This window comes from Xiphophorus maculatus, chromosome 7, assembly GCF_002775205.1.
Source record: "Xiphophorus maculatus strain JP 163 A chromosome 7, X_maculatus-5.0-male, whole genome shotgun sequence".
Classification (NCBI taxonomy): Eukaryota; Metazoa; Chordata; class Actinopteri; order Cyprinodontiformes; family Poeciliidae; genus Xiphophorus; species Xiphophorus maculatus.
In genome coordinates, this window is record NC_036449.1 from 16,085,181 (window position 1) to 16,103,834 (window position 18,654).

Below are 18,654 nucleotides of genomic sequence, written 5' to 3' on the forward strand. Positions count from 1 at the left end.
TGCAAATTTGTCAGCTGCACTTTCAGAGATTGCTTACTGAACTCATTGTCATGTTCAAAAAAACTGTTTGGGATGATAATTAATTATAATCATATAAGGTGCTTTAGCTTTAATTGCCTTTAAGGTTTTGAGTCGGGTGCTGCCCGGGGGTTGGAGGTGTGTAGCTGGCCATTCGCATGGTTTTTGCCCCCTCTGTGTTGGCTGACATATCCCATTGATTTTCAATTTACCATATTAGGAAAAGAGAAGGGAAAGCGTAGCACACACACCACATAATGACCAAGGAAAACATGGCATGCATATGACATCTAACTTGTACCATGTTCCCTTTTAACACAACACAGTAGCTTAGCTCTGAGGAAATGACACTGCACATTTAACTAGTAAGAATCAGGCAGCTACTTGTTTACTTTAGATAACACAGTGGGAATGAAAAATCAGAACAAAAGGTGGTAGACAGATCCACAAAAAGTTGGTTATGAAATAACCAAGTGTGGCGTACAGTCTAAGGTGCAAAAAAAAAACCAACAGATTTTTCTGTCTTTGTGTTAAATCTTATTGCCTTCCTGTTTGGCATTGTAGGTTGAATCATAAAACATAAAACAGAGGCATTTACTGACACTCACCAAATGGACTGTTCTGAAATTCTGTACTCAGATTTATGCTTCCCACAGGGGGTACTGTAATCATTCTGGTGGTCTCTTAAGTTGCATTCAAAAGCCATCAGCAGAACCAGGAAGCTTACTCTGGTTTATGGCCAAACCCGGTAAACAGGCTTAATGATTTTTACATTAAACTCCAGCTCTGTGTAGATTTGCCCTTAGGACTAGAACCCTAAATTATCTCATTTCCACACCCACAAACTGAGTGCTCACTTGAACTACTGCAGCAGAGTCAGAGTACAGCTCATACATTACTGAGAGTATCAGGGTTTCTTTTGTTCGCCCCAAGTTAAGTTTTTTAGTATTGCAATGGTGCACTACCATATTGTTGACCTGGTTCTAGATGAGTTGAAAGTTGTTGCTATTCCTATGTGTACAGACATAACAGAGGATGTTATTTGGGCTCATCAACATATATAAAACAGTAGCGGATAAACACCAGCTTGCGCTGCTGGCTAGCCTTAGCTGCTTTTATGTGACCCCGAATCAGACTAAATATTTTAATGTAGCAATATGTTTTTAAAATCTTAAATTACTAGAAACAGGAATAAAATATTTAGATTTAATAGTAGTGTGTGTACTTAAAAGCTCTGGTTCCAATTCTATTTCAGTATTCCCAATGCTGTTTTGAACTATATTTAAAGATTACATATAAACAATGTTAAATTATTGATTTGACTTTTAATTGATTAAAATTAAAACCATATTTATTGCTTTGTTTGGCAGAAATATCACCCCTGCATGGCTGGACTTCTCGCTCCACCTTATGGCGTGATGGAGAGCAGTGGATCTGACAGTGAGTATTTCAGAGATGCTCTTTTTCTTGTTTTATGGCATTTTCTCTATTGTTTAAGTTCTTACAGTATTAATGGTTGTTTTACACTTAGATTATGACTTAATGTACAGTAGATTAAGCCCACATTTGAGGCTTAAATTAGAGTCAATTAAAGTCAAAAACTATTTCAGATGAAGAGTATATGAAGAAGATTACACTAAAGGGTTTTTTTGTTTCCAAAACGCCAGTTAAACTGAGAATTAGCAGAAAACAATCCAGTGTTATTTCTGTCTCCAACTTTATGTGACCCCAATCCCCCACTCGATCCTCTCATGTTTTGATAAAATCTGAAACATTGTTTTCTGGTGCAAGTTAACTCGATATTGGCTCTGAGAACTGCTGTAACCAGATTTTACGTCATGCATCATAAAGATGATGAGCAGCAGTGTGCGGGAAGGAAATCCAGAAACTGCTGGTTTACTGGTGGTTTACTGGTGGTGTTCAAACTAGATACTGCTCAATATTTGTCAAACATAACGGATAAATGGTTGCTTTATAATAGATTCATCTTTTCAAGTGGAGGTTTTATGGAAGCCTGTAATCTTGTTTCCATCATGCAACAGCATTGAAAAAGAAATACTTGCTCTGTTTTTGTAGCTTGCAATCCAGTTTCTATGGGATTTACAACTTATGTTTTATGATTGCTTACATTGTGACAGATGTCTAAAGGGAGTCAGAGGGTGGAAAGTGCTGTACTCTCTCTTGTTCAAAGCAGCTGAATGGATTTGTAGCTGCATCATATAAATTAAGCATATTTTAACAGCTTACCATTCAAGTCCTGCTCCTTTACACAATATGGGTGCTAACAGCAAGGTGCTTTTAAATTCAGCCATGCTTGATTTATTCCAGTCATGCGTGTAGCACTGCCTAGTCTTAACACTTACAGCAGCGGAGACTGGCATTTTTAATTATTTACTACAGTGAAGTGCTAAAACCAAATAAATTATTTGTTTTGATTTGATCTTGCTAAGTTGAAATGATGACGTGATCAAACCACAGTAATTAATCCCCCAATGCCGCCTGTATTATGGATAACTTAATAAGCAAGAGGTTTGACAACTCTCTTTTAAACTAAACTTCTTTCTTTACTTGTCTTGTATGTCAAATAAGGTTTTGAATCAATCAAGTGTTGCCTGTGGTTTGCTTTTCCTAAATTTTTTAATCAATTAACTTTTTTACTCTGCATATTTTATTGTATTCTCTCTTTTCCAATAGGAATGCCAGAAAAAGAGAACACAAGCAGCAATTCATTTGTCTCAGTGTCCAAACATCCAAATAAGGTATTTTTTATTGTAGAACAACACAATATCGTAATGTCTCTATATTACTGTACCTACATCACTTTTAGTCACCTCTCATAAAGATAAAATAATCTTTTATTTAAGCACCAGAGCCAGGAACTAATAATAATAATAATAATAATAATAATAATAATAATAATAATAATAATAATAATAATAATAACATTTCAGGGTGAGATTATTCTACTAGACTAAAATATGATTTCAAGGTTCTGTTGAGATTTTTTTTCATCAGTTGTGCCAATCAATTTGAAGAGTGCTGCGCTTAGATTTTAAATCATGCAAAGGCAAATCAAGAGTTTAATATATTGACATGATGCATCCTTTTTTTTTTTACCTTGTATCTTAGAGAAACCAGACAAGCTGTGAACTGCTTTCCTTGACACATTTTAGTATTTTACTCACTCCTCTATGCTTGGGTGGGAATAAAGAATGAGAAAGTTGTTTTAAGCTTAGCCCCAACATAAACAAGGTGACTGGAGTTATTGTCTCCATCCTGAATAGTTCCTGTCCCACCTTTCCTCATTTCCTGCTTCATAGTGTGGCACCGCAACAGATTTATGGTGCCTGCTTTGTTCAGACATGAAGTTTAGTCACAACACAGAGTTGTTGACTTTTGTGAAAAAAAGAAAGGAGAAAAAAAGGTGATAAGTGTATGGTTGCTTTCTTGTTGCAATTAAATAAATGTGCTTTTAACCTAGCAGAAAAAATTGTTTCAGTAAATTTCCTCATTGATGTAAATAAAACATGAAGCCCAAAATCAGCTGCATAAATGACCGAGTTGCAATGATTTCTGAGCAATTCCCAAAGCTGTTTGAATGTCAGACTTTTGTAGCTCCTTTGCTCTCAGCAAGAAACAAAAGTGATGGAAAAATATATTATGTGTCCAACTGCAACAAGAAAATACTTTATTCAAGATTCATAAAAACCTGACTGTAAAGAAATGCAGACATGGCCTGAGGGCTCCTGAGCATACAATGGCTTCTCACTCTTCATGCATTTTTTTTCCATAAGCCATAATTTCTCCTCCAAGTCAGCTGAAAAAACTTTTTCTGTTTTATTTCATTTTGCAGAAGTCCTTCCTTGAAAGTCCAGCCAAACTCCATACTAAAAGTCCAACTCAGGTTGAAACTTCAGTCCTCATCTATGGTCAGAACTCAGTTGTAAAATATTAATGTTATTATAATAATAGGTTCCCTCTGAGAAGATCCTGCGAGCGGGGAAGATTCTCCGCCATGCCATCCTTTCCAGAGCGCCTCACATGATCCGAGACAGAAAGTATCATCTCAAAACATACAGGTTAGTTGGCATTTTGTAACTCTGGGATTCTGATTAAAGGCCATAAACAATACACTTTGCAGCTATTCCCTGTTAACTGTGTTCTTAGTTGTAGTATATGTGCAATTTATCTGCTTCCATTAGAATCTAGAAATCTAAAGAAAGGTAGCAGATTCAAGCTGAGAAAATAGATGAAAGTAGTTGAATCCTGATGATGCCAAGCTTGAAAGCTAGACTCAGGCATCAGTGCAGAAGTAGGAACAGCAATATTTCCTTTAGTTCAGAAAATGAGATTTTATATGCCAATTTATTCAGTGAGGGGGAGGAGGTCAGGAAAAATGTTGTCTGAGAGCAGTAGCTTGGAAACCAAACAGAAGCCGAACTATTAAGAAAAGCATTCGGTTGTGATTCCAGGCTGCCTGTAGCTCACCTCGGCGATGAAGGACCCAATGTGTCTAAATTTTAATTGCCTTTATTTTCTCCACATAGTCTTACTCATGAGGGTTTGGCAGCGCTACAATAATAAAGTCAAAATAATACCACGAGGACACTGTGTATTATGCCACTGTCAGTCTGTAGTCCTCTTGATATGTGGTCTCGCCCTAAAAAGGTTGATGCAACACAAGTGGTGGTTGGAAGGAGAGGTGAAATTGTGTCATACAATCAGACAGTAATTGCAGTCAAACACTTTCTCTTTCACTTGACTAAGACACAAAAAAAATCTCAAACCACAGTAAGCTAATTATCATGGGAAAACATACAGATGGATAGTGAGAGTAGTTCTGGTTTAACACAATCTGCAGACATCAGCAGATGTTTTATATTGACAGAGGGAAAGAAGAAAAACAGAAAAAATGAAATCATGATCCTGATGCCTGACTTTCAAGACTAGTGGTTGTCTTGATGGTCTGTCTGTTGACTTCCTATTTGAGTTTTCTGTCCTATTTGTGGCATGAACTGTATTGTTTCCCCTCCCCTCTGCTTTGGGTTGTTCCTTCCCTTGAATAAACACAGGGACGCTTTTTAGACTCAAACCTTAGAAACAATAGGTCTAAATGGTTTAAATGAGGATTTGTTGTAGTTGTGTAATAATTATTAACAGTTATTTTAAATCATCCTAGGAAAATAACTGCTTCCAAAATAATTTTTTTTTATTTATTTTGTGGTTGAGGAGAATCTTCTTCTTTTAACTTGTATTTCCTGTGATCCTTGTGGCCACAGTGCTCACTACATTCATTTTCTCACCAATAAGTTGCCATGCATCATTCCACATATTCTGTTTTTTTTATGTTTTTTTTAATTTTATCAGGAGTTTATTTTCAGTGACCAGACTTTGACAGTGAGAGACTTGGTTACAAACAGTTCCTCGTTCATATTAAACTAGAGCAGTGCTTCTCAATTCCAGTCCTCAGATGATCTGCATGTTTTAGATGTACCTCTATTCCAGAGCAGCTGATTCAAATGATTCCATGACCATCAGGTGCTTCAGAAGCCTGTTAATCACCCACATATTCAATCCAGGTTTGTGGCAGAAGGGAAACACCTAAAACATGCAGTTCAGGGGGGTCTTGAAGACCGGAATTGAGAAACGCTGAACTAGAGCATAATGAAGTTGAGGGTTGTCTCTAAGATAGATTGGAGATCTGTCCAGGATCCGTCTCTTGCTCAGCAACTGTAGGAAATACCAGCAAATCCCACTGACATGAACGCAGACAATCAGATAAAAAGAATCATTCAAACTTAAGGCAAATCAAAGGGATGGTAACACTTTATTTGAAGGGGTGTGCATAAGCCTGACATGATACTGTCATAAACATAACAACTGTTATGAACATAAAGAAGTCTTCATAAATGTTTATAACTGTTGTCATAAAGTGTCATTCAGTAAATTATGACACTTATAATGCAATGTTTCATAAAAGGGCATTAAGATTACTATCTTTGTATTATTTGGTAAATAATGACACTTTTAATGCAAAGTTGCACTAAAACTTGCACTAAAAGTCCATTGAAAGTGTCAGCTTTGCATTAGAAACGTCACTATTTATCAAACAGTCATAACCATTCATGAAGACGCCTTCATATTCATAGCAGGTGTTATATCAGGTTTATGACAGTACTATGTTTGTCTTATGCACACCCCTTTAACTAAAGTGTTACCAAAGTGATTAAAATATTACATAATTTCTCATCTTCCTCCAGGTTCTTATGGAAACTTTTGTTTTCTCCAGGCAGTGCTGTGTGGGGACAGAGTTGGTGGACTGGCAGATGCTGCAGAGCTCCTTCGTCCATTCCCGCATTCAGGCTGTGGGCATGTGGCAGGTGCTGCTGGAGGAAGGTGTCCTCAACCACGGTCAGAACCTGCATGATGTCTGCCTCAGCATGGGAGACAATCACAGAAACTATTTTTTTAAAATGCTAGCCTGGCTATCTGTGCTGTGATGCAGTGGATGGAGAGACGGTCTTCCAGGACAAGTACCTTTTCTACCGCTTCCTGGATGATGAGCAGGAGGAGGCTTTGATACCCAGTGAGGAGGAGAAAAGGGAGAGCCAGGAGGAGCTGCAAGACACTCTGCTCAACCTGTCTCAGATTGGACCAGATGCTCTTATGAGGATGATCCTGAGGAAACCGTAAGGCTCTGATGCAGCACTCACCACAGAAAAGTGAATCTTTCAGACAGCTTTTGGTTCCTTTAGCCTGTTTCCTATTTTTTAGGCCGTCTGAAAGAACACCAGATGACTTGGAGATAATTTATGAAGAACTGCTCCATATAAAGGCCTTATCTCACCTGTCCACCACTGTGAGTTACTAACAGTTTTCTGTGTCCTAAAAAATATATAATTGTGAAGGAAATCAGAAAATAAAGTTTTACAAATTATATGCAGACAGCCCAATTTGGAAGAAAGATTTTCTTTGGTTAGATAAAAGCAAAATCAAACTTTTTCTTCTGTTAGGCAGCAAAAGTAATAGTGCTTTGTGAAGACAAACCAACATTGCACATTATCGAAGCGCTAATTACAAATGCATAGAACACTTTTTATATTTTCTTTTGTAAACTGTGAAGTAAAGCTGCATCAGTCTTTCCAATGGAATCCCAGTAAAACATACTGAAATTAGTGGTTGTAATGTGGCAAAATGTGTGACTATTTGACTACATGTGACAAAAATGTAATCATAAATCAGTGTTACTGCTGTGTCAGTCAATTCAAAACACTTGACGTGCTACAGCATTCACTTTTAGCTGTAGTAAAATGTGTTGTTTATTTGGGTTAAAATAGGTCTCTCCCCTCTTTTAATTATTCTCTCCTGGATTGGACAGGTAAAGAGGGAACTAGCAGGAGTTCTTATCTTTGAATCCCATGAAAGAGCAGGAACAGTGTGTGAGTATATTTAGATATTTAGAAACCATCTGATGATAAATATGGCAAAACCCAGAATGTTGTTTTTTTTTCTCTCAGTGTTCCACCAAGGAGAAGAGGGCACATCCTGGTACATTATATTAAAAGGCTCGGTGAATGTTGTCATCTATGGAAAAGTAGGTGATTATTCACCTTATAATGATCCTCTGATTCTTACTTTTGTTGGACTGTTAGTTACTGATCAGAGTGCTGCTTTGTGCAGGGTGTTGTCTGCACACTCCATGAAGGAGACGACTTTGGGAAGCTGGCGCTGGTCAATGACGCCCCCAGAGCTGCCTCCATTGTCCTTCGAGAGGACGACTGTCATTTCCTGAGAGTGGACAAGGAGGACTTCAACAGGATTTTGAGGGTGAGTTTAAGGTCAGCGTCTTGTGATGCTCTGCAAATATCAGAAAAAACACTACCGCCCTCTGCTGGCAATTACATAGCAATGCAGTCAAAAGTTTGCCTTCTGAAATGAGGCTACAGCTGATTGTTTGGTGTTAAATACCAACTTTAAGAGTAAATCATCTTATGTGAAACCACATATCATTTTATAAGTTTTTTAACAAACAAGAACAAGCTGTATTTTAAGGACTGAGACTGATGCGTCTCTCACCTGACAGAGTCTTTCTGAGAGTCATATCACCAACATCAAAGTCTGCAAAAGCCAATAAATGCAGCGTTTCAAAGACTTTCTATAACATTTCCAACCTTTCCTTTTTTAATTAACAGAGATCTCACGTATTCACTTTGTCTGTTTGTATTTACTACAAAGGATGTGGAGGCCAACACAGTGCGTCTGAAGGAGCACGGCCAAGATGTTCTGGTGTTGGAGAAGAGTCTCAGCAGAAACTCTGTCCATGGATCCTCTGCAGCTCACCACAAGTAATTAAACACACCAACCAGTTCAGAGATGGATGCTAGATGCCCATCACAGGGATTTAAGGAGAGCAATTCATGTATTCGAAATTTATGTGTAGTGTTCAAGTGCGGTAAAGTAACACTCTACATTTCACCAGCATTGCATGGCCTATTTTATTGTACACTAAACTCACTCACCAACGATGTTTGGGATGGTGATTTATTATGATGGTTGTCTTAAGAGAAATTTGTGTTGGCTTAATGTCCCTGCCATGTGAAACCCTCACAAAAACTCAATTTACTTTCACTACATTAATCTTTAGTCATACAAACACAAATTGAATATTCCCACCATAACTGAGCTCTGAGTTGATTCGATCCAACTCCATTGTGATACAAAAACAGCTTCATCTCAACATGACAGTTTACAGCTATAGACTGGAATCATACAGTAAAAAGAATCTGTACCAGCTGTTTAAGTGTTATGACAATGCTGCATCACTCCCACTCAAAGTAAATCAGATAACAAAACATTGGAAAACTTCTCATGTAAACTGCAAGCAGCTAAGGCCTGTGACCGATTTGCGATAGATAGACAGACAGATAGATAGATAGATAGATAGATAGATAGATAGATAGATAGATAGATAGATAGATAGATAGATAGATAGATAGATAGATAGATAGATAGATAGATAGATAGATAGATAGATAGATAGATAATTGTCACAAAGCAGTCATTTGTTTCAGTCTGATCCTAAGAGTGAGTGTGAAGTAAAGCTGCATCAGATGCTCTGCTGCTAGCAAGTGTTTCCTCCTAATAGAGGCATCTGTCACTGCCCCACTGTGGCTGAAATACACAGAGACACATTAATGGTAATGATGGCCTGGCTCCTGGGGGAAAAGGAGGCTTGGCAAGCCACAATTACTTGTTCAGGGTTGCCCTCTAATCAACTCCACTCTTGACACACAAGAGTGTCATGACTGCCCCGTGAGAAGGGAAGACACGTCCGTGCTTTCGTAGCGCCATTCCCTCTTGTCACGCTGTTATCAAGTAATAAAAACAACCAAGGGTGGTTTGTGTTTGTTCCCCTTCATGTCATGGAAGATGCTCCAAGTTTTTTTTTGTTTTGTTTTTTCATAAATATATTTGCTAGGATTATTTTGTGGCTCTTATCTTCTCCTCTTCTTCATCTTCAGGAGCACTGATTGTAAATAGGATTGTTTTCAAATGAGCCAATCACAGGCACACACTGAAGGAAGAGAAATCAGTAGTGGTGCCACTATGCATCAAGAGTCTGTATATCTTGATTAATGAAGGGTTTGTGTGTATTTTTGTTGTGTTCTGTTACTTCAGATACAACATCATGTCCGGGACGCCGGAGAAGATTTTGGAGCACCTTCTCGAAATGATGCGATTGGATTCCCAGTTCACCGAGTCAGGTGCTGCCCATCGTGTCAAACACAAGAGATTCGCATTATTACCATAAATAATTTAATGATATCTATCATTTACTGTGAAGAGTTCTCAGCCACACTGCCTTGGCTTTTTTCAGATTTTATAGTATTACAACCTCAAATTTTAATGAGCGGTGGAGAGAAGACTGTTTTCTTGTCCTATATATTTCTTTTATTGCATAATGTTGTTTTTCGGTCTGGGCGGAGCGCCTTCCTCCACCCTCCTTTGGCCTTTGTGGGGATGCATAATTAATTGACATGTATTGATTTTCCCACCTAAGCTTTGAATCTCTGGGTTTTGTTTAGGGGGTATTAGAGTAAAGAGGCCGAATACAAATTCACCCAACAGTTTTCAGATATGCCTTGTGTTTTAAATCTCTGATCTGTCCTCTGTGCTGCGATGACCCGTTTGTTCCCGTCTATAATTAGCTCCACATCGCAGAGCTGATCTAATTGCCATCATGTGTGGCGATACATATGGTTTTCACTTTCCCTGCAGAGGGAACCGACCCGGCCATGTGTTTGAAGGTGTCTTTGATGTGCCATTAACCGGATCTTCTCTGTTATTTGTCTCAGATTCGGCCTTAGATGATTTTGTGCTCACGCACTGTGTCTTCATCCCGAACAGTCAGCTATGTCCTGTGCTGAGCGACCAATATCCTTTTGGCCTACATTAAAGAAAAGTCTTTTTCCCAGTGAAATGTGGATTTTGCTGTAGATTTGTTGATCTTTAACGGCAGTGCAGCTACCATGCCCAGGCCTCACAAGGCTCAGAGATGGAGAAGCTGGACTACACGCTCAACAACAAGCGCCGGGTGATCCGCCTGGTGATGAAATGGGCTGCTGTGCATGGAGAAGACCTGCAGCAGCAGGACATGGTCTTCCTTGAGGTCAGTGGGTCTCCAAAACAGTTGTAACAAAAGCAGCTGACTGTAATCACCTCTAGAAATGTCACAGATGTGCTAAGATTTAGATTTTAAAAAATATCTGTTTAGTGGATATTTCCATCCAAACAGAATTGTTTCCATTTGTCATATCATAATTTATACACTGGGTTTTTGTTTTCATTTGTCACAATTAACTTCATTTAATTAGTTTGCAATACAAAACCACACAGCACACTCAAACAACATTCATAACAATTTTAAAAGCTATTTTACAGTTTTTCCCATGCAGTTTGCATTGTTTATACATAATGTGTAAAATATACTCAGTGACATAATTCAACATGTCTGTAAAAAAAAACAGCAAAAACTAACTAACCTTTTTAAAAAGGCCTCAGAAATACACATATTTAGGAGATTTGGATTAATGGATCAATTATGATGTCTCAGTACTCAAATTCTTAGAGATTCTTATATCTTGGATTGCCAGAAAAAAAACCTGAAAAAAATAATAAATTTCTGTATTTCAGTTTCCCAAGGGTGTGTGTAACAAGGTAGCCTTTCGCGGTTGGATTTTACAGTGAGGATGAAGCTTTGAGGCAGAGTCAGGTGGAAAACAGCAGTGGTTTATTCTTCACACAAAATCAACAACACTTCACAGGTGAAACTGCAGTCTTAAATAGTCCCAGCTGTGACGGATCAAACCACCTTTAATTCACCGGGGAATCTCAATTCATCAGTATCCACTTATTTAATTAAAATACCTTTTACTAAATACAAACATTTCCATTTACTTTTTATAAATATTTTATGTTTTATCATTACACCATATGAAACACCACAAAACCCATAAACAATCCCCCCCCACACTTTTCAATGGCCTCTCCCAGAGACTATATATGGTGTCTGGACCCCTGGGGCAGTATTTGTCCAAACACCCTGGAGAGGACACAGAAAAGACAGGTGAGTCACTCTACATTAGCACTCCACACCTAACAGATTATGCACAACACATTTGTTCAGTTTTACCCACCAGTAGCTCATTGCTCTGAGTAACAATTATCCTCCCTCCACAGGCAACCACCTCACTCGTCAATGAGGAGCAGCTGTGCAGAGCCCAGAACAAAAGGCTACATGCTAATCTCTAAAAATACTCAATAAATACAATTAAAACTTCTTGTGTGCAAATTGTTATTGCTGTGCAAATCTATGCTTAAAGTGCAGTGCTAAATAAAGTGCTTGTTAATAAAGTGCAAAAAAATACTTTAAAAAAAAATGCTATTCAGTGATTTCAGTAAAATAGCCCCAGTAATGAAGATCTCTTCATTACAATGTGTCAATATGTACTGGCCAAATATTCAAATTAGTGTGACTTTATCTCATTTTAAGTCTTGTTTGCACTAAAGGTTGTCGTGTTTTACAGGAGTTTCTCGTGGCTGTTTCAGAAGATGCCAAAGTGCTTCCAGCCCTCAGGGATCAGCTGACAGAGCTGGAGAAAGTCATAAAAATCAGGTTAGTTAGGATTAGCTATTACAAATTGTATGGATAAGTGGTCTAAATATTGCTTTCCAACAGTAAATTATAGGACTTACACATATCAAACATATCTGTTGGTTCTACTTTTTTAGTGCAGACGATGCCAGATCCTCACAGAGAAAGGTATATAGCTAATTCTGTTAGATTAACATTTTTATACAGATGTTTTCTGTTGCTGCCTTATGAACATGTTCTCTGTTGCAGCACAAAGTCCTTCTGCAGCATTTCAATATGGTAGATGAGAAACTTCAGAAACGGCAGCCCATCAATGGAGCTGATGAAAGTAAGTGCAGAAAAGTTTTGTGCAGTTATGGTAAAAATAAAGGACATCCACTTTCAATTCTGAGGTTTTAATTATCGAAATACAGTAAGTATAACCTAATCTTTACCAGGTTCTGAATTATGTATTTCTAGTCCTGAAGTTTACATAAATTATTCATGAACTATTAATTTGAGACACGAAAATCTTTTAAAGTTGCAGAGCAATGATCAGAAAAATGCCTTACACAACCTCACATTTGGTGTTAAATGCTTTGGTTTATGTCAGTACACTTAGTGAAAGGCTAGAAAGGATGACAATTATGAGCGCAAACATTCCATATCAGATGCTGAGCACGGTCAAGGAGGAGTCATGATTTGGGCTTGTTATGCTGTGTCAACCTGAGGATCTTGCAGTCACTGAGAAGACCATGAGATTTTCTGTAAACTAAAGTGTGTGACAGCTGAATGCTGGTTGAATCTGGATCATGCAAGCAAGAAGAGAGGAACTGTGAGAAGCTGGTAGTCATTTAAAAATGGCTTCTAATATGTTGGTGCTTCTGATGGTGGTTTTCAAACATTGTGAATGCAGAGGTGCGTTTTTTACTTCCTTTATTCAATAAATAATGAGTGTGTAGAATATGCTGCATTTTATTTACACATATCATAGGAAAGAAGTCTTAATGGAAGCCATTGTTGCATTTTTTCCGATTTTAATTCGCAAATAATTTACAATTTGATATGTATATTCACTCCCCAAAAAAAATGGTGTGCCTTCTTTTTCTCATCACTGTTGAGATAAGATTGAATCCTATATCATATCTTTTCTTCCGTTTCCTCCTATTCTTACGTCCAGTCCTTTTCAAAGTCTACTGCTGTGACCACACCTACACCACCATCCGAGTCCCGGTAGCCTCCTCGGTCAGAGAGGTCCTGGAGGCTGTGGCCGACAAGCTGGGGTCAGCGGAGGATCTGATCCTGGTCGGCCTCAGTTCAGCAGGAGGTGAGAGCAGCAGCTGTACATGATGAGGAAATTATTGGAATTAAATATGAAGAGCAAATGTAGTCAACTATGAGATATATTATTTAATCCAGTTTATTGGAATTCACCAATAAAACTCTTTGCATTATTTTTTACATTTATGTGAGTCTGTAATTGTATTTCTAATGATAGTTATAAAACATTTTTAGAAAAAATCCAATCAACTTGATCACTTTTCTTTCAGCGGATTAGAAAAAAATGGTACAATTAAACTGTGAGAAAAGACTATATCAGCAGACTATATCCCTAAAGCTAATTTCCTGTTTATTATTACAAAATGAGATTAAAGTTAGGATGTAATAGGCACAGTTCTTAGAAGGATTCTGGATAAATGCTACAATGAGATTTCCAGCACACTTTAAAACCAGACTGCAGTTTTGAGACACTGGTAGTAAAAAGTCATGCCATCAAAACTAGTCATTACTTAATTTATTGCTTTTATGTTGTGCTTTTTAATAGAAGCTGTTTCAAAATGTATAACACAGAAGAATAGTTTATTGTCAAGATTGGCTATTAAAATTTTGAGAGAACATGACATGAGTTTTCTCAATGTTATGTTTACTTGAATTAATTAGTTAGTATGACTAAATTCAATATTTTAGCTTTTAGATTTTAAAGATATTTGAATGTCGGCATTCATAAATTAGTTCTTATTTTTAACATAACTAGATTTATGTTGCGACAACATAATCTAGTTCTTTTATTTATTTATTTTTAATCTTATTATGATTTGTTTTCTTTTTGGCAGAGAAAGTTGTCTTCAAACCGAACGATGTCTCCATCTTCTCCACACTCAGCATAAATGGAAGACTCTTTGCCTGCCAGAGGGCCCAGCTGGATGTGTTGGTGTGTTGATTTAATCAAATACTTCTTATCACAATGACATACTAACATCACAGTTCTTCCACTAATGCCAAAAAACTGCTTTTATTTGATCATATATATGAACAATTTTATCACTTTTTTTTAACAAACAGTCAGATTCAAGTGTCTTTGCCTTTTTCAGTTTTATAGCGTCTTGCGAAAATGTCCTTTAAACTTTTATTTGGACAAATTTAAACTACACGCTTAAGTTGTATTTTGTATTGAACCTCACAGTTACATATTACTTTAAAATCCCAATGCAATCCATTAACATTTGTGATTGCAAAGTTTAAAAAAGGTGGAACGTTTCAGGGTTTAATCTGATCTCTTGTGTCTCCCAGATGCCTCTGTCTGAACAGGAGGGTCCATCTCTTGGGTCTCTTCCCAATTTTGAGTTGATGAGCTCTAAGGATGTGGCTTACCACATGACCTTCTACGACTGGGAGCTTTTCCATTGTGTACATGAGGTATTTATAGAGCAATAAGGACGCCTTAGCAGGTTCTGTTTAATCAAATTTGCTTTCAAGGCTGGCACACACTGTCTTTATTTACTGGACCTAATGGGATACTGGCTTGTTTTTCTTTGTTGTTTTTTTTATTCTCTGATGTCTTCCAGCTTGAACTCATCTATCACACGTTTGGGAGACAGCACGTCAAGAAAACCACAGTGAATCTGGATCTCTTCCTCCAGAGATTTAATGAAATTCAGTTCTGGGTAATTACAGAGGTTTGTCTGTGTTCCCAGCTGAACAAGAGAGTTCAGCTCCTCAAGAAGTTTATCAAGATCGCTGCTCAGTAAGTGGATCTCTTTTCTCTCAGGAATTGGTCAGTTTGTTGCTTTTCAAAATTAACTTCTATTGTAAATTTATTGTAACCCTCCTTCTTATATCTTCTGCAAAGCTGTAAAGAATACAAGAATCTAAATGCCTTCTTTGCCGTCATTATGGGACTGAGTCATCCAGCAGTGAGCAGACTCAGTCAGACGTGGGAGGTGGGTAACTTGTTGTTTTGTCTTCCTCTATCTGAAACTGCAGGTTAACTTTCCCATTTTGTTTACGTCTGCAGAAACTTCCCAGCAAGTTTAAGAAGTTTTACGGAGAATTTGAAAACCTAATGGTACACCTGTAACACATTTCCCTTTCTATTTGTTACGGTGCCTTGCAAAAGTATTTACACCCATTAAACTTTTCACAAACTTCAATTCATTTAATTGGGGCTTTTACAAACAAGAAGTAGTGCATAACCGTGAGGTGGAAGAACAATGATACATTTTAAGATTTAAATATTACAGCAATCTGATAAAAAGTGTTTAATGCAGAAATGTGGCGTTAACAAAGAGCATATTTAATACCTGCTTAATCTTTTTTTTTTTTTTCCAAAAGATACTTTTGATATTACAAACAAGTAACACATATTATAAAATAAACATTGTTGTAAGGAGACAAAATGTGAAAAGGTTCAAGTTCGTGAAAGCTTTTGCAAGGCACTCAGATTGTGATGTAGCAAAGTAGATCTCAGAACTGTCTCAATGTTTCTGCAGGATCCGTCCAGGAATCACCGGGCGTATCGACTCACAGTCGCCAAACTGGACCCGCCCGTCATTCCCTTCATGCCACTAATGATAAAAGGTCATCCCCATTGATTCGATAACTGTTCATTTTTATTGCGCTTCGATTACTTTGGTGTTGCACTGCTTCTCCAGCACCTTTAAATCTCCACGATTGTTTTCCTGTTTTTTATTTCCCGCAGACATGACATTCACTCACGAGGGCAACAAAACATTTATCGACAATTTGGTCAATTTTGAGAAAATGGTGAGGCACTGCAGGTGCAGATCATTGTCTGACAGTTGGTGTGAATCTCTTTCTCTTCTTTAGTTTTCATGCAATTGCAGATATTTGCTGTTGACTGTAGTTTTCTGCTTTCCAGCGGATGATAGCTAAGACAGTGAAAACAGTGAGATATTGTAGGAGCCAAACATTCAGTAAGTGCTACAGTGAAATCCTCAAATCTATTATTTTTTAAAAGATATCCAAAGAATCCTCTTTCACATTGTTAATTTTTTTTTTATAACTTTTCTCATCTTTTAATCAAATCAGGCCCAGATTCTCCTCAGGCTGGGAAGCATCACCCCGATGTTTGGACCTACGTTCGTCAGCTCAGCGTGATCGACAACCAAAGGACCCTAACTCAGCTCTCTCATGGACTTGAGCCCCGCAGGTCTTGAAACCAGCCGGGGGCAGAAACATTTTCGCTCTAATGCCGCTTCACGACGTAACGCAGCACTTGTACTCGTATCATTTTTACTCCCGACACAGGCAATCACATGGAGGACCTGATGAGGTGTTTGATAATGAGATATTGTTTCAGCAACGCCTTGAGCCTTTTATTACAGTCATTTGTGATTTTTCAACAACTGTAATTGTTGTGGGATGAAGTACCTCTTATATCGATGTCATGCAGATATCATATCATATCCAACCCAAACAGGCAAAGGAAATGATGACTTCTGGGTGGTGGGAGTCTAATTTATGGGATCATTGTGTACAATCTCAGATGTAAACAAAATGTGATGCTTTAGCCTCAATTCTCCTGACGTTAAGTTTTTGTATCTTTTGTATCAAACTGTTTTTTACTCCTATTTAGGTTTGTTGTAAATTTTGTACAGATATTTATTAGACTTAAGCATGACTTTGTTAATTCAGCATGTCTTTTTTTTAAGCTTTAAACGTGATATTAAAATTAAATATTTTGTTGTATTGGCGTACTGTAATTCAGTTGGTATCTGCTGTTTTATTGTTATGTTGTTTACAATCATAGTATGTTCAATTTTGTATTTATTCCAACTTTCGTTGTGTGCAGTTTGAGTTTTCATAAATGGATAATTTTCTGAATTATTGAAGTCTAAACACCTGAGACATTGTTTGTTCTGTTTATTTCTCCTTAAAAAGCAGACAGCACAGAAATGGAAGAATCAGACAAATTTACAAAAGTATTTATTGCAAACCATGTTTCATGTCTTGTGATGTGATTTTCTGAAATCCAGTCAAAGGCTGTACAGTGGAGACGTTGGTCACACTTTTGCCTTGCAGGAAGGTCAGGGGTTAAATCCCAGCTGAGGGCCTTTCTGCATGGAGTTTGTATTTTTCTGCTGGGGACACTGTCTTCCACCCTCAATCCTAAGTCATACACGTTAACTTGTCTAACTCTATTTTGCCCTTTGGCAGTGGTTATGCTTTCAGGGTGTAATGACTGGAGAATGGTATCTGCCCCTGCTCCCTGTGGCTATGGGAGGAATAAATTGGTATAGAAAATCCAAATCCATCCAATTCTGTGCATTTATAAAATAGAGTTTAATTGTTACAGCTAAGATTTTTGGAAATTGATTTTTCTAAAAAGCACATACTCATTAAAATGATCTTTTATTACAAAAAAAAGCCAGATTACTGAGTGGGTTATGAAGATAAAATTGGGTTTTTGTCCAGCGTTGTGTGTCAAATTTCCAGTTGTTTAAAGCTTTTTTGTCACTGCTCTGAGGGTAGATATGAACACATTTAGGTGAGCAGATTTTTTTTTTTTTGCGTTCTTTTTTGACTAAGACAAATAAGAATAAAGGTGTCAAGTCCAATATGAAAATCAAGGAAAACAGGAAGTCAGAAAAAATACTGAATGAAACTTCTCTGGCAGCTTCAGAAAGTAAAGTTTATGAACATTTTGCCTCAAGCACAACATCATTGTTTTGATCCAGCTCAACAGTATTTAATTTGTTTAGATTACTTAAATGTAAGGTAAGATTATGTTAATTTGATTGTAAGAGTTTTGCTTTTGGGGTTGAATTACTGAAATAAATGTACTTTTTAAATAATCTCCAACTTATTATTTGTGTTCTTCTTTTAAAGAGGAATATTGGGATGGTTGAAATGACAAATACTTGAGAGTAACAACAGCTCTGGTGCTGTGGTGTTAAAACATGATGTGTTGCTTTTTGTATACAATTACTGAGACAAAAGAATCAATGGAGAAAAAAACCATGTTAAGAAACTAAAATTGTTTCGCTGGGAGTCAAACGATGATTTTAATTTAGAATGAGAAAACTGACTGCACTCAAAAAGGAAGTGTGGGAAGTCACTGAAAATACTTCATAAAAACAAAGATTGTAAAAAGAACCACAACCATTTAAAATGTCAGAGCTAAGCTCATTTTAAGGCTTTTAGATGAGAGTTTTAGTGCTTAGTCAAATGATAATTTTCAGTGTTCTGGGTCTGGGTGGCAA

The 18,654-nt window shown here is 37.3% G+C and overlaps 1 protein-coding gene across 6 annotated transcripts in view; it reads left to right on the forward strand.

Annotated features, from left to right (window-relative positions):
* The window catches only part of rapgef4 (Rap guanine nucleotide exchange factor 4), a 36,755-nt gene extending 19,754 nt beyond the window's left edge, over positions 1-17,001 (forward strand). For 5 of the 6 annotated variants that reach the window (XM_023337635.1, XM_023337634.1, XM_023337636.1 and 2 more), the window contains 27 exons: positions 1,389-1,458; positions 2,713-2,777; positions 3,872-3,922; positions 3,991-4,097; positions 6,308-6,429; positions 6,524-6,707; positions 6,793-6,877; positions 7,397-7,457; positions 7,536-7,612; positions 7,699-7,845; positions 8,254-8,363; positions 9,697-9,782; positions 10,374-10,452; positions 10,543-10,687; positions 12,105-12,193; positions 12,310-12,340; positions 12,422-12,500; positions 13,332-13,478; positions 14,266-14,363; positions 14,723-14,848; positions 14,998-15,176; positions 15,282-15,372; positions 15,447-15,497; positions 15,922-16,009; positions 16,131-16,195; positions 16,311-16,365; positions 16,481-17,001. In XM_023337635.1, coding sequence (XP_023193403.1) covers positions 1,389-1,458; positions 2,713-2,777; positions 3,872-3,922; positions 3,991-4,097; positions 6,308-6,429; positions 6,524-6,707; positions 6,793-6,877; positions 7,397-7,457; positions 7,536-7,612; positions 7,699-7,845; positions 8,254-8,363; positions 9,697-9,782; positions 10,374-10,452; positions 10,543-10,687; positions 12,105-12,193; positions 12,310-12,340; positions 12,422-12,500; positions 13,332-13,478; positions 14,266-14,363; positions 14,723-14,848; positions 14,998-15,176; positions 15,282-15,372; positions 15,447-15,497; positions 15,922-16,009; positions 16,131-16,195; positions 16,311-16,365; positions 16,481-16,608 — 2,616 coding nt within the window. In that variant the 3' untranslated portion in view covers positions 16,609-17,001. Of the gene's footprint in view, positions 1-1,388; positions 1,459-2,712; positions 2,778-3,871; positions 3,923-3,990; positions 4,098-6,307; positions 6,430-6,523; positions 6,708-6,792; positions 6,878-7,396; positions 7,458-7,535; positions 7,613-7,698; positions 7,846-8,253; positions 8,364-9,696; positions 9,783-10,373; positions 10,453-10,542; positions 10,688-12,104; positions 12,194-12,309; positions 12,341-12,421; positions 12,501-13,331; positions 13,479-14,265; positions 14,364-14,722; positions 14,849-14,997; positions 15,177-15,281; positions 15,373-15,446; positions 15,498-15,921; positions 16,010-16,130; positions 16,210-16,310; positions 16,366-16,480 lie in introns of all 6 variants that reach the window. The other variant, XM_023337637.1, reaches the window with a different exon arrangement.
* The last annotated feature ends 1,653 nt before the right edge of the window (positions 17,002-18,654 follow it).